At 46.7% G+C, this 24,276-nt stretch overlaps 1 protein-coding gene across 1 annotated transcript in view; it reads right to left on the reverse strand.

The window, feature by feature from the left end:
• LOC116371812 (neurotrophin-3-like) overlaps positions 1 to 21,581 on the reverse strand; it is a 131,755-nt gene extending 110,174 nt beyond the window's left edge. Inside the window, exon 1 of the mRNA XM_031820829.1 lies at positions 21,326 to 21,581. Within this exon, the coding sequence (XP_031676689.1) occupies positions 21,326 to 21,343 (18 nt within the window). The 5' untranslated portion in view covers positions 21,344 to 21,581. The remainder of the gene's footprint in view (positions 1 to 21,325) is intronic.
• Positions 21,582 to 24,276: the final 2,695 nt, after the last annotated feature.

Raw genomic sequence — 24,276 nt, forward strand, 5'->3', positions numbered from 1 at the left:
TCTGTCCATGTACGTCCCTATATTCTGAACCTGTTCTGTCCATGTACGTCCCTATATTCTGAACCTGTTCTGTCCATGTACGTCCCTATAGTCTGAACCTGTTCTGTCCATGTACGTCCCTATAGTCTGAACCTGTTCTGTCCATGTACGTCCCTATATTCTGAACCTGTTCTGTCCATGTCCGTCCCTATATTCTGAAACTGTTCTGTCCATGTACGTCCCTATATTCTGAACCTGTTCTGTCCATGTACGTCCCTATAATCTGAACCTGTTCTGTCCATGTACGTCCCTATATTCTGAACCGGTTCTGTCCATGTAAGTCCCTATATTCTGAACCGGTTCTCTCCATGTACGTCCCTATATTCTGAACCTGTTCTGTCCATGTACATCCCTATATTCTGAACCTGTTCTGTCCATGTCCATGTACGTCTCTATATTCTGAACCGGTTCTCTCCATGTACGTCCCTATATTCTGAACCTGTTCTGTCCATGTACATCCCTATATTCTGAACCGGTTCTCTCCATGTACATCCCTATATTCTGAACCTATTCTGTCCATGTACGTCCCTATATTCTGAACCTGTTCTGTCCATGTCCATGTCCGTCCCTATATTCTGAACCGGTTCTGTCCATGTACGTCCCTATATTCTGAACCTGTTCTGTCCATGTACGTCCCTATATTCTGAACCGGTTCTCTCCATGTACGTCCCTATATTCTGAACCTGTTCTGTCCATGTACGTCCCTATATTCTGAACCGGTTCTCTCCATGTCCGTCCCTATATTCTGAACCGGTTCTCTCCATGTACGTCCCTATATTCTGAACCGGTTCTGTCCATGTACGTCCCTATATTCTGAACCGGTTCTCTCCATGTCCGTGCCTATATTCTGAACCGGTTCTCTCCATGTCCGTCCCTATATTCTGAACCGGTTCTGTCCATGTACGTCTGCCGACAGAATTCTAATTTAGGGCACACCGTATTTAAAAAGATGGCTTAACATAAATGTACTGAAATACGTATTGAATGAAAACTGCACAAGAAAACAAGGGTTTTCAGCAGTTGAATTACATTTATTCAGAGGGAACTATGCCTGCAGAGCCCGTTACGCACCTTTATAAGGTCAGTCTGAATACCAACTAGTGAGAAGTTTACACACACCTTCATAAGTTCAGTCTGAATACCAACTAGTGAGAAGTTCACACACACACACACCTTCATAAGGTCATTCTGATCACCAACTAGTGAGAAGTTCACACACACACCTTTATAAGGTCAGTCTGAATACCAACTAGTGAGAAGTTCACACACACCTTCATAAGGTCAGTCTGAATACCAACTACTGAGAAGTTCACACACACCTTCATAAGGTCAGTCTGAATACCAACTAGTGAGAAGTTCACACACACCTTCATACGGTCAGTCTGAATACCAACTAGTGAGAAGTTCACACACACCTTCATAAGTTCAGTCTGAATACCAACTAGTGAGAAGTTCACACACACACACCTTCATAAGGTCAGTCTGAATACCAACTAGTGAGAAGTTCACACACACACCTTCATAAGGTCAGTCTGAATACCAACTAGTGAGAAGTTCACACACACACACCTTCATAAGGTCAGTCTGAATACCAACTAGTGAGAAGTTCACACACACCTTCATAAGGTCTGTCTGAATACCAACTAGTGAGAAGTTCACACAACTTCATAAGGTCATTCTGATTACCAACTAGTGCCAAGTATGTAGGAAAGGCCTAACAGTCGGAATCGGTCCCCATGTGTGGAATGCCGTTCACCTATTTAACTTATCGCCTTTAAGCACGGCACAATACTGCACATTCCTCACGTTGTTTAACCTGTGGGCTCACTGTTGCAATTATGGGCCTTCTCTCAACCAATGGGTCTTCTCTCTCTTAGCCAATGGGCCTTCTCTCTCTTAACCAATGAGCCTTCTCTCTCTTAACCAATGGGCTTTCTCTTTCTCAACCAATGGGTCTTCTCTCTCTTAGCCAATGGGCCTTCTCTCTCTTAACCAATGGGCCTTCTCTCTCTTAACCAATGGGCTTTCTCTTTCTCAACCAATGGGCCTTCTCTCAACCAATAGGCCTTCTCTCTCTTAACCAATGGGCTTTCTCTCTCTCAACCAATAGGCCTTCTCTCTCTCAACCAATGGGCTTTCTCTCTCTCAACCAATGGGCCTTCTCTCTCAACCAATGGGCCTTCTCTCTCTCAACCAATGGGCTTTCTCTCTCTCAACCAATGGGCTTTCTCTCTCTCAACCAATGGGCTTTCTCTTTCTCAACCAATGGGCCTTCTCTCAACCAATGGGCCTTCTCTCTCAACCAATGGGCTTTCTCTCTCTCAACCAATAGGCCTTCTCTCTCTCAACCAATGGGCTTTCTCTCTCTCAACCAATGGGCCTTCTCTCTCAACCAATGGGCCTTCTCTCTCTCAACCAATGGGCTTTCTCTCTCTCAAACAATGGGCCTTCTCTCTCAACCAATGGGCCTTCTCTCTCTCAACCAATGGGCGTTAATGTTGGGATGTATTGATATGTTAATTTACCCTCGTTCTCTCCCCTGCTGTTTTTCTCCACCACCTTCCCACAACCACCAGCTATAACAACCTTAAACAACCCCTTAGAACTACCCATCCTGGATCCGGTATATTTGTCATCAGCAACGCTGAATAGCATAGTGCAACAGTAAAAAAATATTACTAGAAAATATTCATATTCATGAAATCACAAGTGAAATATAGCGAAACACAGCTTAGCCTTTTGTTAATCACCCTGTCATCTCAGATTTAAAAATTATGCTTTACAGCGAAAGCAATCCAAGCGTTTGTGTAAGTTTATCGATAGCCTAGCATAGCATTATATACACTTAGCATCAGGAAGCTTGGTCACGAAAATCAGAAAAGCAATCAAATTAAACTTTGATGATCTTTGGATGTTTTCACTCACGAGACTCCCAGTTAGACAGCAAATTTTCCTTTTGTTCCATAAAGATATTTTTATATCCAAATACCTCCGTTAGTTTGGTAAATTATGCCCAGGAATCCACCGGAAATAGCGGTCACGACAACGCAGACAAAAATTCCAAATTATATCCATAATGTCGACAGAAACATGGCAAACATATTTTATAATCAATCCTCAAGGTGTTTTTCAAATATCTATTCGATAATATATCAACAGGGACAGTTGGCTTTTCACTAGGACCGGGAGGAACAATGGCCGACTCTCTCTTTTGCGCAAAAATCACTCTAAGAGCCCCCACCTGACCACTTACGTAATGTGGTCGTTCACGCTCATTCTTCAAAATAAAGGCCTGAAACTGTCTAAAGGCTGTTGACACCTAAGGGAAGCCATAGAAAAAAGAATATGGTTGATATCCCTTTCAATGGTCAATAGGGATGCATAGGAACACAGAGCTTTCAAAATAAGAGTCACTTCCTGGTTGGATTTTTCTCAGGCTTTCGCCTGCAATATCAGTTCTGTTATACTCACAGACAATATTTTTACAGTTTTGGAAACTTTAGAGTGTTTTCTATCCTAAGCTGTTAATTATATGCATATTCTAGCATCTGTTCCTGAGAAGTAGGCCGTTTACTTTGGGAACGTTATTTTTCCAAAAATGAAAATAGTGCCGCCTAGCTCCAAGAGGTTTTAAGGCCTGCCAGCATAGGTATACCTGTCATCACATCATCTGGCTCTGAGGGGGGGATCCAGCATAGGTATACCTGTCATCACATCATCTGGCTCTGAGGGGGGGGATCCAGCATAGGTATACCTGTCATCACATCATCTGGCTCTGAGGGGGGGGATCCAGCATAGGTATACCTGTCATCACATCATCTGGCTCTGAGGGGGGGGATCCAGCATAGGTATACCTGTCATCACATCATCTGGCTCTGAGGGGGGGGATCCAGCATAGGCATACCTGTCATCACATCATCTGGCTCTGAGGGGGGGGATCCAGCATAGGTATAACTGTCATCACATCATCTGGCTCTGAGGGGGGGGATCCAGCATAGGTATACCTGTCATCACATCATCTGGCTCTGAGGGGGGGATCCAGCATAGGTATACCTGTCATCACATCATCTGGCTCTGAGGGGGGGATCCAGCATAGGTATACCTGTCATCACATCATCTGGCTCTGAGGGGGGGGATCCAGCATAGGTATACCTGTCATCACATCATCTGGCTCTGAGGGGGGGATCCAGCATAGGTATACCTGTCATCACATCATCTGGCTCTGAGGGGGGGGATCCAGCATAGGTATACCTGTCATCACATCATCTGGCTCTGAGGGGGGGGATCCAGCATAGGTATACCTGTCATCACATCATCTGGCTCTGAGGGGGGGGATCCAGCATAGGTATACCTGTCATCACATCATCTGGCTCTGAGGATCTTCCGTTGGAGGGGGGGGGGATCCAGCATAGGTATACCTGTCATCACATCATCTGGCTCTGAGGGGGGGGATCCAGCATAGGTATACCTGTCATCACATCATCTGGCTCTGAGGGGGGGGATCCAGCATAGGTATACCTGTCATCACATCATCTGGCTCTGAGGGGGGGGATCCAGCATAGGTATACCTGTCATCACATCATCTGGCTCTGAGGGGGGGGGGATCCAGCATAGGTATACCTGTCATCACATCATCTGGCTCTGAGGATCTGGGATCCAGCATAGGTATACCTGTCATCACATCATCTGGCTCTGAGGATCTTCCGTTGGAGGGGGGGGGGATCCAGCATGGGTATACCTGTCATCACATCATCTGGCTCTGAGGGGGGGGATCCAGCATAGGTATACCTGTCATCACATCATCTGGCTCTGAGGATCTTCCGTTGGAGGGGGGGGATCCAGCATAGGTATACCTGTCATCACATCATCTGGCTCTGAGGGGGGGGATCCAGCATAGGTATACCTGTCATCACATCATCTGGCTCTGAGGGGGGGATACAGCATAGGTATATCTGTCATCACATCATCTGGCTCTGAGGGGGGGGATCCAGCATAGGTATACCTGTCATCACATCATCTGGCTCTGAGGGGGGGGATCCAGCATAGGTATATCTGTCATCACATCATCTGGCTCTGAGGGGGGGGATCCAGCATAGGTATACCTGTCATCACATCATCTGGCTCTGAGGGGGGGATCCAGCATAGGTATACCTGTCATCAGATCATCTGGCTCTGAGTGGGGGGATCCAGCATAGGTATACCTGTCATCACATCATCTGGCTCTGAGGGGGGGGATCCAGCATAGGTATACCTGTCATCACATCATCTGGCTCTGAGGGGGGGGATCCAGCATAGGTATACCTGTCATCACATCATCTGGCTCTGAGGGGGGGGGATCCAGCATAGGTGTACCTGTCATCACATCATCTGGCTCTGAGGGGGGGGATCCAGCATAGGTATACCTGTCATCACATCATCTGGCTCTGAGGGGGGGATCCAGCATAGGTATACCTGTCATCACATCATCTGGCTCTGAGGGGGGGGATCCAGCATAGGTATACCTGTCATCACATCATCTGGCTCTGAGGGGGGGGATCCAGCATAGGTATACCTGTCATCACATCATCTGGCTCTGAGGGGGGGATCCAGCATAGGTATACCTGTCATCACATCATCTGGCTCTGAGGGGGGGATCCAGCATAGGTATACCTGTCATCACATCATCTGGCTCTGAGGGGGGGGATCCAGCATAGGTATACCTGTCATCACATCATCTGGCTCTGAGGGGGGGGATCCAGCATAGGTATACCTGTCATCACATCATCTGGCTCTGAGGGGGGGATCCAGCATAGGTATACCTGTCATCACATCATCTGGCTCTGAGGGGGGGGATCCAGCATAGGTATACCTGTCATCACATCATCTGGCTCTGAGGGGGGGGATCCAGCATAGGTATACCTGTCATCACATTTATCTGGCTCTGAGGGGGGGGATCCAGCATAGGTATACCTGTCATCACATCATCTGGCTCTGAGGGGGGGGGATCCAGCATAGGTATACCTGTCATCACATCATCTGGCTCTGAGGGGGGGGATCCAGCATAGGTATACCTGTCATCACATCATCTGGCTCTGAGGGGGGGATCCAGCATAGGTATACCTGTCATCACATCATCTGGCTCTGAGGGGGGGGATCCAGCATAGGTATACCTGTCATCACATCATCTGGCTCTGAGGGGGGGGATACAGCATAGGTATACCTGTCATCACATCATCTGGCTCTGAGGGGGGGGATCCAGCATAGGTATACCTGTCATCACATCATCTGGCTCTGAGGATCTTCCGTTGGAGGGGGGGGATCCAGCATAGGTATACCTGTCATCACATCATCTGACTCTGAGGATCTTCCGTTGGAGGGGGGGGATCCAGCATAGGTATACCTGTCATCACATCATCTGGCTCTGAGGGGGGGGGGATCCAGCATAGGTATACCTGTCATCACATCATCTGGCTCTGAGGATCTTCCGTTGGAGGGGGGGGGGATCCAGCATAGGTATACCTGTCATCACATCATCTGGCTCTGAGGATCTTCCGTTGGAGGGGGGGGGATCCAGCATAGGTGTACCTGTCATCACATCATCTGGCTCTGAGGGGGGGGATCCAGCATAGATATACCTGTCATCACATCATCTGGCTCTGAGGGGGGGGATCCAGCATAGGTATACCTGTCATCACATCATCTGGCTCTGAGGGGGGGATCCAGCATAGGTATACCTGTCATCACATCATCTGGCTCTGAGGATCTTCCGTTGGAGGGGGGGGGGATCCAGCATAGGTATACCTGTCATCACATCATCTGGCTCTGAGGATCTTCCGTTGGAGGGGGGGGGATCCAGCATAGGTATACCTGTCATCACATCATCTGGCTCTGAGGATCGTCCGTTGGAGGAGGGGGATCCAGCATAGGTATACCTGTCATCACATCATCTGGCTCTGAGGGGGGGGATCCAGCATAGGTATACCTGTCATCACATCATCTGGCTCTGAGGATCTTCCATTGGAGGGGGGGGGGATCCAGCATAGGTATACCTGTCATCACATCATCTGGCTCTGAGGATCTTCCGTTGGAGGGGGGGGGATCCAGCATAGGTATACCTGTCATCACATCATCTGGCTCTGAGGATCTTCCGTTGGAGGGGGGGGGATCCAGCATAGGTGTACCTGTCATCACATCATCTGGCTCTGAGGATCTTCCGTTGGAGGGGGGGGGATCCAGCATAGGTATACCTGTCATCACATCATCTGGCTCTGAGGATCTTCCGTTGGAGGGGGGGGATCCAGCATAGGTTTACCTGTCATCACATCATCTGGCTCTGAGGATCTTCCGTTGGAGGCGAGGCCATTCCCCAAACGATCTCGTAAAATGTTATATTGCATTCCACCTTTGTTGTTCATTCAGCTAAGCCTGCCTGTACTGGACTGACCTTTAATCTACTGTAGTAGAACACAATCACCATCCCTACAGTCAGTCTATCTACACTACAGAGATACAATGTCCATATCGTTTACTCTACTGTAGTAGAACACAATCACCATCCCTACAGTCAGTCTATCTACACTACAGAGATACATTGTCCATATCTACACTACAGAGATACATTGTCCATATCGTTTACTCTACTGAAGTAGAACACAATCACAGAGATTATTATACAGATATAATGTCCATATCTACACTATAGATATAATGTCCATATCTACACTATAGATATTATTATATAGATATAATGTCCATATCTACACTATAGATATAATGTCCATATCTACACTATAGATATAATGTCCATATCTACACTATAGATATAATGTACATATCTACACTATAGATATAATGTCCATATCTACACTATAGATATAATGTCCATATCTACACTATAGACATTATTATATAGATATAATGTCCATATCTACACTATAGATATAATGTACATATCTACACTATAGATATAATGTCCATATCTACACTATAGATATTATTATATAGATATAATGTCCATATCTACACTATAGATATAATGTCCATATCTACACTATAGATATAATGTCCATATCTACACTATAGACATTATTATATAGATATAATGTCCATATCTACACTATAGATATAATGTCCATATCTACACTATAGATATAATGTCCATATCTACACTATAGATATAATGTCCATATCTACACTATAGACATTATTATATAGATATAATGTCCATATCTACACTATAGATATAATGTCCATATCTACACTATAGACATTATTATATAGATATAATGTCCATATCTACACTATAGATATAATGTCCATATCTACACTATAGATATAATGTCCATATCTACACTATAGATATAATGTACATATCTACACTATAGATATAATGTCCATATCTACACTATAGATATAATGTCCATATCTACACTATAGATATAATGTCCATATCTACACTATAGATATAATGTCCATATCTACACTATAGATATAATGTCCATATCTACACTATAGACATTATTATATAGATATAATGTCCATATCTACACTATAGATATAATGTCCATATCTACACTATAGATATAATGTCCATATCTACACTATAGATATTATTATATAGATATAATGTCCATATCTACACTATAGATATAATGTGCATATCAACACTATAGATATTATTATATCGATATAATGTCCATATCTACACTATAGATATAATGTCCATATCTACACTATAGATATAAAGTCCATATCTACACTATAGATATAATGTCCATATCTACACTATAGATATAATGTCCATATCTACACTATAGACATTATTATATAGATATAATGTCCATATCTACACTATAGATATAATGTCCATATCTACACTATAGATATAATGTACATATCTACACTATAGATATAATGTCCATATCTACACTATAGATATAATGTCCATATCTACACTATAGATATAATGTCCATATCTACACTATAGATATAATGTCCATATCTACACTATAGATATAATGTCCATATCTACACTATAGATATAATGTCCATATCTACACTATAGATATAATGTCCATATCTACACTATAGATATAATGTCCATATCTACACTATAGATATAATGTCCATATCTACACTATAGATATAATGTCCATATCTACACTATAGATATAATGTCCATATCTACACTATAGATATAATGTCCATATCTACACTATAGATATAATGTCCATATCTACACTATAGATATAATGTCCATATCTACACTATAGATATAATGTCCATATCTACACTATAGATATAATGTCCATATCTACACTATAGATATAATGTCCATATCTACACTATAGATATAATGTCCATATCTACACTACAGAGATTATTCTACTGATATAATCACCAAGTCAGCCTCCTTATGTCCTCACTGTGATTGTTCTCTGTTCTGGGGCGTCATGTGATGGGGCTGCATAAACATGTGGTCATTCACCTTCAGACCACATGATGTTTCCCTGCTCTGCTCTGTTCTGCACCTCAGGACACACAAACACACTGACACCCACAGCAGTATGAGGGTATAACTGTGTCCCTATATGGTCCAATATGTAGAGACATGTTTCTGTGGAGTCTCTAGATGTCCAGAAGTATGTCCACATGGTCCTATTAGTGTGTAAACCGTTGGGACTGGGCCTTGGCCAGGTATGGACACTACAATAGCCTGGTTCTGGTGCCAAGCTGGTTCTGCTCTCTTGCCCAATGCACATGGAACTGTCATGTTTGACTGTACAGTGACATTAGTGACGTTGACAGCCATGGAGTTGGCAAGATCAAGAACAGATCTGGGACCAGGTCAGTCAGTCTACTGCTACAATACAATCAGATCTGGTGCCAGGCTAGTCAGTCTACTGCTGCAATACAATCAGATCTGGTGCCAGGCTAGTCAGTCTACTGCTGCAATACAATCAGATCTGGGACCAGGTCCCTACTGCTGCAATACAATCAGATCTGGGACCAGGCTAGTCAGTCTACTGCTGCAATACAATCAGATCTGGTGCCAGGCCAGTCAGCCTACTGCTGCAATACAAACTGATCTGGGACCAGGCTAGTCAGTCTACTGCTACAATACAAACTGATCCGGGACCAGGCTAGTCAGTCTACTGCTGCAATACAAACTGATCCGGGACCAGGCTAGTCAGTCTACTGCTACAATACAAACTGATCCGGGACCAGGCCAGTCAGTCTACTGCTGCAATACAAACTGATCTGGGACCAGGCCAGTCAGTCTACTGCTACAATACAATCAGATCTGGGACCAGGCCAGTCAGTCTACTGCTACAATACAATCAGATCTGGGACCAGGCCAGTCAGTCTACTGCTGCAATACAAACTGATCCGGGACCAGGCTAGTCAGTCTACTGCTGCAATACAAACTGATCCGGAACCAGGCCAGTCAGTCTACTGCTACAATACAAACTGATCCGGGACCAGGCTAGTCAGTCTACTGCTGCAATACAAACTGATCCGGGACCAGGCTAGTCAGTCTACTGCTGCAATACAAACTGATCCGGGACCAGGCCAGTCAGTCTACTGCTGCAATACAAACTGATCCGGGACCAGGCCAGTCAGTCTACTGCTGCAATACAAACTGATCTGGGACCAGGCCAGTCAGTCTACTGCTGCAATACAAACTGATCCGGGACCAGGCCAGTCAGTCTACTGCTGCAATACAAACTGATCCGGGACCAGGCTAGTCAGTCTACTGCTGCAATACAAACTGATCCGGAACCAGGCCAGTCAGTCTACTGCTACAATACAAACTGATCCGGGACCAGGCTAGTCAGTCTACTGCTGCAATACAAACTGATCCAGGACCAGGCTAGTCAGTCTACTGCTGCAATACAAACTGATCCGGGACCAGGCCAGTCAGTCTACTGCTGCAATACAAACTGATCCGGGACCAGGCCAGTCAGTCTACTGCTGCAATACAAACTGATCTGGGACCAGGCCAGTCAGTCTACTGCTGCAATACAAACTGATCTGGGACCAGGCCAGTCAGTCTACTGCTGCAATACAAACTGATCCGGGACCAGGCTAGTCAGTCTACTGCTGCAATACAAACTGATCTGGGACCAGGCCAGTCAGTCTACTGCTGCAATACAAACTGATCTGGGACCAGGCCAGTCAGTCTACTGCTGCAATACAAACTGATCTGGGACCAGGCCAGTCAGTCTACTGCTGCAATACAAACTGATCTGGGACCAGGCCAGTCAGTCTACTGCTGCAATACAAACTGATCTGGGACCAGGCTAGTCAGTCTACTGCTGCAATACAAACTGATCCGGGACCAGGCCAGTCAGTCTACTGCTGCAATACAAACTGATCCGGGACCAGGCTAGTCAGTCTACTGCTGCAATACAAACTGATCCGGGACCAGGCTAGTCAGTCTACTGCTGCAATACAAACTGATCCGGGACCAGGCCAGTCAGTCTACTGCTGCAATACAAACTGATCTGGGACCAGGCCAGTCAGTCTACTGCTGCAATACAAACTGATCTGGGACCAGGCCAGTCAGTCTACTGCTGCAATACAAACTGATCCGGGACCAGGCTAGTCAGTCTACTGCTGCAATACAAACTGATCTGGGACCAGGCCAGTCAGTCTACTGCTGCAATACAAACTGATCTGGGACCAGGCCAGTCAGTCTACTGCTGCAATACAAACTGATCTGGGACCAGGCCAGTCAGTCTACTGCTGCAATACAAACTGATCTGGGACCAGGCTAGTCAGTCTACTGCTGCAATACAAACTGATCCGGGACCAGGCCAGTCAGTCTACTGCTGCAATACAAACTGATCCGGGACCAGGCTAGTCAGTCTACTGCTGCAATACAAACTGATCCGGGACCAGGCTAGTCAGTCTACTGCTGCAATACAAACTGATCCGGGACCAGGCCAGTCAGTCTACTGCTGCAATACAAACTGATCTGGGACCAGGCCAGTCAGTCTACTGCTACAATACAAACTGATCTGGGACCAGGCCAGTCAGTCTACTGCTGCAATACAAACTGATCCGGGACCAGGCCAGTCAGTCTACTGCTACAATACAAACTGATCTGGGACCAGGCCAGTCAGTCTACTGCTACAATACAAACTGATCCAGGACCAGGCCAGTCAGTCTACTGCTGCAATACAAACTGATCCGGGACCAGGCTAGTCAGTCTACTGCTGCAATACAAACTGATCCGGGACCAGGCCAGTCAGTCTACTGCTGCAATACAAACTGATCTGGGACCAGGCCAGTCAGTCTACTGCTGCAATACAAACTGATCCGGGACCAGGCCAGTCAGTCTACTGCTGCAATACAAACTGATCCGGGACCAGGCTAGTCAGTCTACTGCTGCAATACAAACTGATCCGGGACCAGGCCAGTCAGTCTACTGCTGCAATACAAACTGATCCGGGACCAGGCTAGTCAGTCTACTGCTGCAATACAAACTGATCCGGGACCAGGCTAGTCAGTCTACTGCTGCAATACAAACTGATCCGGGACCAGGCCAGTCAGTCTACTGCTGCAATACAAACTGATCCGGGACCAGGCTAGTCAGTCTACTGCTACAATACAAACTGATCCGGGACCAGGCCAGTCAGTCTACTGCTACAATACAAACTGATCCGGGACCAGGCTAGTCAGTCTACTGCTGCAATACAAACTGATCTGGGACCAGGCTAGTCAGTCTACTGCTGCAATACAAACTGATCCGGGACCAGGCCAGTCAGTCTACTGCTGCAATACAAACTGATCCGGGACCAGGCTAGTCAGTCTACTGCTGCAATACAAACTGATCCGGGACCAGGCTAGTCAGTCTACTGCTGCAATACAAACTGATCCAGGACCAGGCCAGTCAGTCTACTGCTACAATACAAACTGATCCGGGACCAGGCTAGTCAGTCTACTGCTACAATACAAACTGATCCGGGACCAGGCTAGTCAGTCTACTGCTGCAATACAAACTGATCTGGGACCAGGCCAGTCAGTCTACTGCTGCAATACAAACTGATCTGGGACCAGGCTAGTCAGTCTACTGCTGCAATACAAACTGATCCGGGACCAGGCCAGTCAGTCTACTGCTGCAATACAAACTGATCCGGGACCAGGCTAGTCAGTCTACTGCTGCAATACAAACTGATCCGGGACCAGGCCAGTCAGTCTACTGCTGCAATACAAACTGATCCGGGACCAGGCTAGTCAGTCTACTGCTACAATACAAACTGATCCGGGACCAGGCTAGTCAGTCTACTGCTGCAATACAAACTGATCCGGGACCAGGCTAGTCAGTCTACTGCTACAATACAAACTGATCCGGGACCAGGCTAGTCAGTCTACTGCTACAATACAAACTGATCCGGGACCAGGCTAGTCAGTCTACTGCTACAATACAAACTGATCTGGGACCAGGCCAGTCAGTCTACTGCTGCAATACAAACTGATCCGGGACCAGGCCAGTCAGTCTACTGCTACAATACAAACTGATCTGGGACCAGGCTAGTCAGTCTACTGCTGCAATACAAACTGATCTGGGACCAGGCCAGTCAGTCTACTGCTGCAATACAAATAAAGTTGTTAGTGTAAACTTCACAGAGAGCTTATGGTTCATGGTTTCTGGTACAGTAGGTCACATGAGCTGTGTTTGACACACATACCACCCTCTCTTCAAAGTTCCCCTCCTGTCACATAGTTTGGTAAATTGAATTCCATTTTGCCATTTGAAGATAACTTAGGGCTCGATTCAATCAGATCCGCCTTAGCCAACATCCGCATAGGGGTTGTTTTGACGGTCTCTGAGGTGGAGGAAACTGCTTTAGACCTGTCAAATCCACAAGTAGCTCCCAGCCGTATACCTAAAGCATCCTTACTGACTGACTCCATTGTCCCCGTGGGGAAATGTTGTTACATTGTCATGTACACGTTTAAAGTTTAAATACAAAACTAAATTGACAATACAACTTTCATAACAGTTACATACCAATAAAAACATGTTTTTAAAGACTAGCCTGCTGGCCTTACTGAGTCTATAGGAACATTAGCCTGCTGGCCTTACTGAGTCTATAGGAACATTAGCCTGCTGGCCTTACTGAGTCTATAGGAACATTAGCCTGCTGGCCTTACTGAGTCTATAGGAACATTAGCCTGCTGGCCTTACTGAGTCTATAGGAACATTAGCCTGCTGGCCTTACTGAGTCTATAGGAACATTAGCCTGCTGGCCTTACTGAGTCTATAGGAACATTAGCCTGCTGGCCTTACTGAGTCTATAGGAACATTAGCCTGCTGGCCTTACTGAGTCTATAGGAACATTAGCCTGCTGGCCTTACTGAGTCTATAGGAACATTAGCCTGCTGGCCTTACTGAGTCTATAGGAACATTAGCCTGCTGGCCTTACTGAGTCTATAGGAACATTAGCCTGCTGGCCTTACTGAGTCTATAGGAACATTAGCCTGCTGGCCTTACTGAGTCTATAGGAACATTAGCCTGCTGGCCTTACTGAGTCTATAGGAACACTAGCCTGCTGGCCTTACTGAGTCTATAGGAACACTAGCCTGCTGGCCTTACTGAGTCTATAGGAACATTAGCCTGCTGGCCTTACTGAGTCTATAGGAACATTAGCCTGCTGGCCTTACTGAGTCTATAGGAACATTAGCCTGCTGGCCTTACTGAGTCTATAGGAACATTAGCCTGCTGGCCTTACTGAGTCTATAGGAACATTAGCCTGCTGGCCTTACTGAGTCTATAGGAACATTAGCCTGCTGGCCTTACTGAGTCTATAGGAACATTAGCCTGCTGGCCTTACTGAGTCTATAGGAACATTAGCCTGCTGGCCTTACTGAGTCTATAGGAACATTAGCCTGCTGGCCTTACTGAGTCTATAGGAACATTAGCCTGCTGGCCTTACTGAGTCTATAGGAACATTAGCCTGCTGGCCTTACTGAGTCTATAGGAACATTAGCCTGCTGGCCTTACTGAGTCTATAGGAACATTAGCCTGCTGGCCTTACTGAGTCTATAGGAACATTAGCCTGCTGGCCTTACTGAGTCTATAGGAACATTAGCCTGCTGGCCTTACTGAGTCTATAGGAACATTAGCCTGCTGGCCTTACTGAGTCTATAGGAACATTAGCCTGCTGGCCTTACTGAGTCTATAGGAACATTAGCCTGCTGGCCTTACTGAGTCTATAGGAACACTAGCCTGCTGGCCTTACTGAGTCTATAGGAACACTAGCCTGCTGGCCTTACTGAGTCTATAGGAACATTAGCCTGCTGGCCTTACTGAGTCTATAGGAACATTAGCCTGCTGGCCTTACTGAGTCTATAGGAACATTAGCCTGCTGGCCTTACTGAGTCTATAGGAACATTAGCCTGCTGGCCTTACTGAGTCTATAGGAACATTAGCCTGCTGGCCTTACTGAGTCTATAGGAACATTAGCCTGCTGGCCTTACTGAGTCTATAGGAACATTAGCCTGCTGGCCTTACTGAGTCTATAGGAACATTAGCCTGCTGGCCTTACTGAGTCTATAGGAACATTAGCCTGCTGGCCTTACTGAGTCTATAGGAACATTAGCCTGCTGGCCTTACTGAGTCTATAGGAACATTAGCCTGCTGGCCTTACTGAGTCTATAGGAACATTAGCCTGCTGGCCTTACTGAGTCTATAGGAACATTAGCCTGCTGGCCTTACTGAGTCTATAGGAACATTAGCCTGCTGGCCTTACTGAGTGGATAGGAACATTAGCCTGCTGGCCTTACTGAGTCTATAGGAACATTAGCCTGCTGGCCTTACTGAGTCTATAGGAACATTAGCCTGCTGGCCTTACTGAGTCTATAGGAACATTAGCCCGAGCTATATTGGAGGGATATCACACCTGGCACAAATGATTGTCTATTTGTGTTTTTCCTGCTGAGGGGTGTCCTATACCTGCACCCAGAATGGAGTAGTTCAAAGTCCAGGTACAGAGGGTGGCTTGGGTCTAAAATTATTTGACCTTAAAGATCTCATCCAGGCCTGTCTGTTTGACTCCAAGTACCTTGGGGAGGGCCCTGACCTTAAAGATCTCATCCAGGTCTGTCTGTTTGGCTCCAAGTACCTTGGGGAGAGCCCTGACCTTAAAGATCTCATCCAGGCCTGTCTGTTTGGCTCCAAGTACCTTGGGGAGAGCCCTGACCTTAAAGATCTCATCCAGGCCTGTCTGTTGGACTCCCAGTACCTTGCTGCTGTGGTGATAATCCTTCTCTGCATATTTCTCTGGCTGACAGTGGCATTGCCAAACCAACAAACAATACAAAAAGTTAAAATACTCTCAACGAAAGATTTGTAAAACACAGTCAGTATAGTCCAGTCTACATTAAAAGATCCCAGCTTTTTGAGGAAGTACAGTCTCTGTTGACTCTTTTTGTAGATCAGGTCTGTATATTTACTCCATGAGGACAACCAGGTATGTGTATTCCTCTACAATCTCTATGTTCTTACCTCTGATAGATGTTGCAGAGGAAGGTGTTGTACGCTTCCTGAAGTCTATGCACATCTCTTTAGTCTTGTTGGTTTGAGGACCAAGTGTGATTCCTCACACCACTCTACAAAGTCATCTAGGACCCCGGGCCATGATGTTCCTCGTCATCATGCAACAGGCTGATCAAGGCAGTGTCATCAGCGAACTTAACGAGGTATCGGTCAGGATGGGAACTAGTACAACTATTAGTGTACAAGATGTACAGGAGTGGGGACACAACACATCCCTGAGAAGAGACTGTGTTGGTGGTGGAGTGGGGACACAACACATCCCTGAGGAGAGACTGTGTTGGTGATGGAGTGGGGACAAAACACATCCCTGTGTTGGTGGTGGAGTGGGGACAAAACACACCTCTGAGGAGAGCCTGTGTTGGTGGTGGAGTGGGGACAAAACACATCCCTGAGGAGAGACTGTGTTGGTGGTGGAGTGGAGACAAAACACATCCCTGAGGAGAGACTGTGTTGGTGGTGGAGTGGAGACAAAACACATCCCTGTGTTGGTGGTGGAGTGGGGACAAAACACATCCCTGTGTTGGTGGTGGAGTGGAGACAAAACACATCCCTGAGGAGAGACTGTGTTGGTGGTGGAGTGGGGGACAGAACACATCCCTGAGGAGAGACTGTGTTGGTGGTGGAGTGGGGACACAACACATCCCTGAGGAGAGACTGTGTTGGTGGTGGAGTGGGGACAAAACACATCCCTGTGTTGGTGGTGGAGTGGAGACTAAACACATCCCTGAGGAGAGACTGTGTTGGTGGTGGAGTGGGGACAAAACACATCCCTGTGTTGGTGGTGGAGTGGAGACTAAACACATCCCTGAGGAGAGACTGTGGTGGTGGTGGAGTGGGGACAAAACACATCCCTGTGTTGGTGGTGGAGTGGAGACTAAACACATCCCTGAGGAGAGACTGTGGTGGTGGTGGAGTGGGGACAAAACACATCCCTGTGTTGGTGGTGGAGTGGAGACAAAACACACCTCTGAGGAGAGCCTGTGTTGGTGGTGGAGTGGGGGACAAAACACATCCCTGAGAAGAGCCTGTGTTGGTGGTGGAGTGGAGACACAACACATCCCTGAGGAGAGACTGTGTTGGTGGTGGAGTGGAGACACAACACATCCCTGAGGAGAGACTGTGTTGGTGGTGGAGTGGCGGACAAAACACATCCCTGAGGAGAGCCTGTGTTGGTGGTGGAGTGGAGACAAAACACACCTCTGAGGAGAGCCTGTGTTGGTGGTGGAGTGGGGACAAAACACACCTCTGAGGAGAGACTGTGTTGGTGGTGGAGTGGAGACAAAACACATCCCTGTGTTGGTGGTGGAGTGGGGACAAAACACACCTCTGAGGAGAGACTGTGTTGGTGGTGGAGTGGAGACAAAACACATCCCTGTGTTGGTGGTGGAGTGGAGACAAAACACATCCCTGTGTTGGTGGTGGAGTGGGGACAAAACACACCTCTGAGGAGAGACTGTGTTGGTGATGGAGTGGGGACAAAACACACCTCTGAGGAGAGACTGTGTTGGTGGTGGAGTGGAGACAAAACACATCCCTGTGTTGGTGGTGGAGTGGGGACAAAACACACCTCTGAGGAGAGCCTGTGTTGGTGGTGGAGTGGAGACAAAACACATCCTGGGTCCTGAGATCCTCAAAAGGTTCTACAGCTGCAACATCGAGAGCATCCTGAACGGTTGCATCACTGCCTGGTACGGCATTTGGCAATTGCTCGGTGTCCGACCGCAAGGCACTTCAGAGGGTAGTGCGTACGGCCCAGTACATCACTGGGGCAAAGCTGCATGCCATCCAGGACCTCTACACCAGGCGGTGTCAGAGGAAGGCCCTAAAAATTGTCAAAGATCCCAGCCACCCCAGTCATAGACTGTTCTCTCTGCTAACGCATGGCAAGCGGTACCGGAGTGCCAAGTCTAGGACAAAAAGGCTTCTCAACAGTTTTTACCCCCAAGCCATAAGACTCCTGAACAGGTAACCAAATGGCTACCCGGACTATTTGCATTGTGTTCCCCCTCAACCCATCTTTTACACTGCTGCTACTCGCTGTTTATCATAGACGCATAGTCACTTTAACTATACATTCATGTACATACTACCTCAATTGGCCTGACCAACCAGTGCTCCCGCACATTGGCTAACCAGGCTATCTGCATCGTGTCCCACCAACCGCTAACCCCTCTTTTACGCTTCTGCTACTCTCTGTTCATCATATATGCATAGTCACTTTAACCATACCTACATGTACATACTACCTCAATCAGCCTGACTAACAGGTGTCTGTATATGGCATTGCTACTCTCTGTTCATCATATATGCATAGTCACTTTAACCATACCTACATGTACATACTACCTCAATCAGCCTGACTAACAGGTGTCTGTATATATCATTGCTACTCTTATTTTCAAATGTCTTTTCACTGTTGTTTTATTCCTTACTTACACACATACACACACACACACGCGCACGCGCACGCACACGCACACACACGCACACACACACACACACACACACACACACACACACACACACACACACACACACACACACACACACACACACACACACACACACACACACACACACGCACGCACACACCTTTTTCCGCACTATTGGTTAGTGCCTGTAAGTAACCAGTGCTCCAGTGTAAGTAAGCATTTCACTGTTGTATTCGGCCCACGTGACAAATACACTTTGATTTGATTAGGATCATAGACATCGTCATCATTTCCTTCCAGGACTTTTCCATTGAGGGTCATTATCTATATTTATAGACTGGCTGGTTCAAGCCCTGAATGCTGATTGGCTGAAAGCTGTGGTATATTACACCATATACCATTGGTATAAAAAAAAACGTACTATTTACTGGTCTAATTATGCTAGTTACCAGTTTATAACAGCAATAAGGCACCTCAGGGGTTTGTGGTATATGGTCAGTATACCACGGCTAAGAGCTGTGTCCAGGGACTCCGCATTGTGTTATGTTGACCACATACCACACGTCATCGGCCTTATCGCTTAAATAGCCTGCCTACACTTTCTAACGCGAGTGGGAGGGGTGTGGGCGCGTGGCTTGATCCCAAGAGCAGCTGCTAACCAATTGGATAACTCCAACCTCAACACCACCAAAATATCCCTATGCCAGTGTTTACTATCGCTAGTTAACTCTTGATCTGATTGAATCTAGGCCTTCAATATTTTGTGTGGAATTGATACTTGTTATTGAAATTTCACATGTAAATCTAATTATTTTTCAACACAAACTCTCACAGAGATTGGAAGTGACCATTTGAGGAGAGCATGATTGAGTTGACTATGACGTGGTGTGGGCTACAGTAATGTGGACATGGTGTTGTAGCCGAGGCCTACCAGCTACTGGCTCTGTGGTGAGGTTCCTGTAGCACAGAGCCAGGCTGTGCAGTACTGTACTGGTGTAGCCTATGCTGTGGCCATTTTCTGCCCTGTTGAACCACTCATCTTAATTCCCAGTGCTCCTCAAATCAGATGCGCTCTGCATCAAATCCAGTATTTGACAGATGCGGCATAGGTCTGTAGTCTGAATAGTAGTAGAATCCCTACAGCGCTGTACCAGACACAGGACCACCCCGACACTGCGGTGGAGGCCCGGTCAGACCGACCAAACTACCAGGGAACCGCTTCTCTCTCCCTTATTAACACTTCACCACCACCCGAGCCAGGGCAATAGCCAATCCCATCTATTCCTCAGATTTGCGGGATTATCCATTTCAGGGATTGTCTGCTATCTCTGTCTGTGTTTAGGGCAACCTATCGGCACACCAAAGTGAAGCCGATGGGGAAAATAAAGCATCATTTTAAGGGTTCTGGGGCAGTGATTTATCATTCCACATTATAACATTCAAATAACTGCTGCGCATCACGCAGCCGCAAATGTTTCCCGGGACAGGGTGCCCGTTGGCTCAAATTATAATGTTCACTTTCTCCTGCACACAGACTGTTGAGCTGACAGACACGCTGACAGATTGACAGGCTGAACGCATTATGCTGTATTGTTTCAGTTGTAGAGCCATACTGACTTTATTTCCCCTCTGAGGGCGTCAGGGAAGTTGGATGTTTGATTTAGTTCATTTAAAGCGCGACCAGGAATTCCACAACATATCCACTCTATGTACAGTAGTCTACTTCACATTCTTCCGTTGAACATAATATATAATGTGTGTATGGCAGGCTACGTGTTGGAATAGCTGAGCCGCAGACCAGCCCTGTCTATTGTCTACCTGAGGTATAGAAGGAGTGTATTCCGGGGAGGTAAGGAGTGAATTTGCCCGTACTGGTTTTCTGTTCACCCCCGGGGCAGCGCTCAGCGCATAGCGTTACACATTCCGACTGGATCTACCCATATGATGGGCTTCCTTTACCGAGCCTCAAAACACATTCTACACAATACTGGGCTATTATTCAACTGTCTTATTGAAGGAAATATATCATTTATAATTCAATCCCTTCCATGTATCCAAACCAGACGTTTAGATGTGGTTTTAGAACAGTTTTACAACAGTACAACCTGTACTATATCAGCTGCAACGGTAGCTACCAACTTCACAACATATTTCACTCTTTCGTTGTTTTCCTCGTTTTAATTACACTTTCTCCTTGAAACACGCCGCTCGGTCTGTCACTCAAGACACGGTCGTGTCACAGCGACTGAGTTACAAATCAAAACAACATCAGTTGAGCCAGTAAAGTTGTTTTGTAAACGTGTCTTACCGTAATAAAGGTAACCATAGCATCGGTGTGTAAATATCCAGCAGAGCCGACATGGAGGTGCTGATATATACAGAATCCTTTTCGAAACTTCCCACTTTAAAGCGCACCGCCTATGCGTGCTACTACAGTCCTGCTTTCGCGAAGAGAGTAGTGCTCTCTCTCTCTCTCTCTCTGGTTGCATTCGTAATCTGCAGCTCTGACGGACAGATGGCTGCTGGCCTATGTGCTTTAGAGAGGCAGACGCCTGCCCATCCGAGCTATGGACATCGACTAGGACAGATACCGATACCTAACTCCTGTATATACAGTAAGGCTCTCCCTATCACAAACATCGAGGGCTATCACTAACCCTAACATCCAGGGCTCTCACTAACCCTAACATCCAGGGCTATCACTATCCCTAACACCCAGGGCTATCCCTAACATCCAGGGCTCTCACTAACCCTAACATCCAGGGCTATCCCTAACATCCAGGGCTATCACTAACCCTAACATCCAGGGCTCTCACTAACCCTAACATCCAGGGCTCTCACTAACCCTAACATCCAGGGCTCTCACTAACCCTAACATCCAGGGCTCTCACTAACCCTAACATCCAGGGCTATCCCTAACATCCAGGGCTCTCACTAACCCTAACATCCAGGGCTATCACTAACCCTAACATCCAGGGCTGTCACTAACCCTAACATCCAGGGCTATCACTAACCCTAACATCCAGGGCTCTCACTAACCCTAACATCCAGGGCTCTCACTAACCCTAACATCCAGGGCTCTCACTAACCCTAACATCCAGGGCTATCCCTAACATCCAGGGCTATCACTAACCCTAACATCCAGGGCTCTCACTAACCCTAACATCCAGGGCTATCACTATCCCTAACACCCAGGGCTATCCCTAACATCCAGGGCTCTCACTAACCCTAACATCCAGGGCTATCCCTAACATCCAGGGCTGTCACTAACCCTAACATCCAGGGCTGTCACTAACCCTAACATCCAGGGCTATCACTAACCCTAACATCCAGGGCTCTCACTAACCCTAACATACAGGGCTCTCACTAACCCTAACATCCAGGGCTATTACAAACCCTAAAATCCAGGGCTATCACAAACCCTAACATCCAGGGCTATAACTAACATCCAGGGCTATCACAAACCCTAACATCCAGGGCTATCACAACCCTAACATCCAGGGCTATCACAAACCCTAACATCCAGGGCTCTCCACAACCCTAACATCCAGGGCTCTCCCTAACATCCAGGGCTATCACTAACATCCAGGGCTATAACTAACATCCAGGGCTATCATCCTGTCTGGGTTGGCGCCCCCCCCTTGGGTTGTGCCATGACGGAGATCTTTGTGGGCTATACTCGGCCCTGTCTCAGGATGGTAAGTTGGTGGTTGTGCTTTGGCAAAGTGGGTGGGGTTATATCCTTCATGTTGGGCCCTGTCCTCGGATGGGGCCACAGTGTCTCCTGACCCTTCCTGTCTCAGCCTCCAGTATTTATGCTGCAGTAGTTTATGTGTCGGGGGCTAGGGTCAGTTTGTTATATCTGGAGTACTTCTCCTGTCCTATTCGGTGTCCTGTGTGAATCTAAGTGTGTGTTCTCTAATTCTCTCCTCTCTTTCTTTCTCTCTCTCGGAGGACCTGAGCCCTAGGACCATGCCCCAGGATTACCTGACATGATGACTCCTTGCTGTCCCCAGTCCACCTGGCCGTGCTGCTGCTCCAGTTTCAACTGTTCTGCCTTCTTATTATTGGAACATGCTGGTCATTTATGAACATTTGAACCGTGCTTCTACACCTGCATTGCTTGCTGTTTGGGGTTTTAGGCTGGGTTTCTGTACAGCACTTTGAGATATCAGCTGATGTACGAAGGGCTATATAAATACATTTGATTTGATTTGAACATCTTGGCCATGTTCTGTTATAATCTCCACCCGGCACAGCCAGAAGAGGACTGGCCACCCCACATATGCTTTCTCTAATTCTCTCTTTCTTTCTCTCTCTCGGAGGACCTGAGCCCTAGGACCATGCCCCAGGACTACCTGACATGATGACTCCTTGCTGTCCCCAGTCCATCTGACCGTGCTGCTTCTCCAGTTTCAACTGTTCTGCCTTATTATTATACGACCATGCTGGTCATTTATGAACATTTGAACATCTTGGCCATGTTCTGTTATAATCTCCACCCGGCACAGCCAGAAGAGGACTGGCCACCCCACATAGCCTGGTTCCTCTCTAGGTTTCTTCCTAGGTATTGGCCTTTATAGGGAGTTTTTCCTAGCCACCGTGCTTCTACACCTGTATTGCTTGCTGTTTGGGGTTTTAGGCTGGGTTTCTGTACAGCACTTTGAGATATCAGCTGATGTACGAAGGGCTATATAAATACATTTCATTTGATTTTGATTTGATTTGATCACTAACCCTAACATCCAGGGCTATCACTAACCCTAACATCCAGGGCTCTCACTAACCCTAACATCCAGGGCTATCACAAACCCTAACATTCAGGGCTATCACTAACCCTAACATCCAGGGCTATCACTAACCCTAACATCCAGGGCTATCACTAACCTTAACATCCAGGGCTATCACAAACCCTAACATCCAGGGCTATCACTAACCCTAACATCCAGGGCTATCACTAACATCCAGGGCTATCACTAACCCTAACACCCAGGGCTATCACTAACCCTAACATCCAGGGCTATCACTAACATCCAGGGCTATCACAAACCCTAACATCCAGGGTTCTCACAAACATCCAGGGCTATCACTAACCCCAACATCGAGGGCTATCACAAACCCTAACATCCAGGGCTATCACTAACCCTAACATCCAGGGCTATCACTAACATCCAGGGCTATCACTAACCCTAACACCCAGGGCTCTCACTAACCCTAACATCCAGGGCTATCACTAACCCTAACATCCAGGGCTATCAC

This window comes from Oncorhynchus kisutch, unplaced genomic scaffold, assembly GCF_002021735.2.
Source record: "Oncorhynchus kisutch isolate 150728-3 unplaced genomic scaffold, Okis_V2 scaffold3703, whole genome shotgun sequence".
In the NCBI taxonomy this organism is placed as follows: domain Eukaryota; kingdom Metazoa; phylum Chordata; class Actinopteri; order Salmoniformes; family Salmonidae; genus Oncorhynchus; species Oncorhynchus kisutch.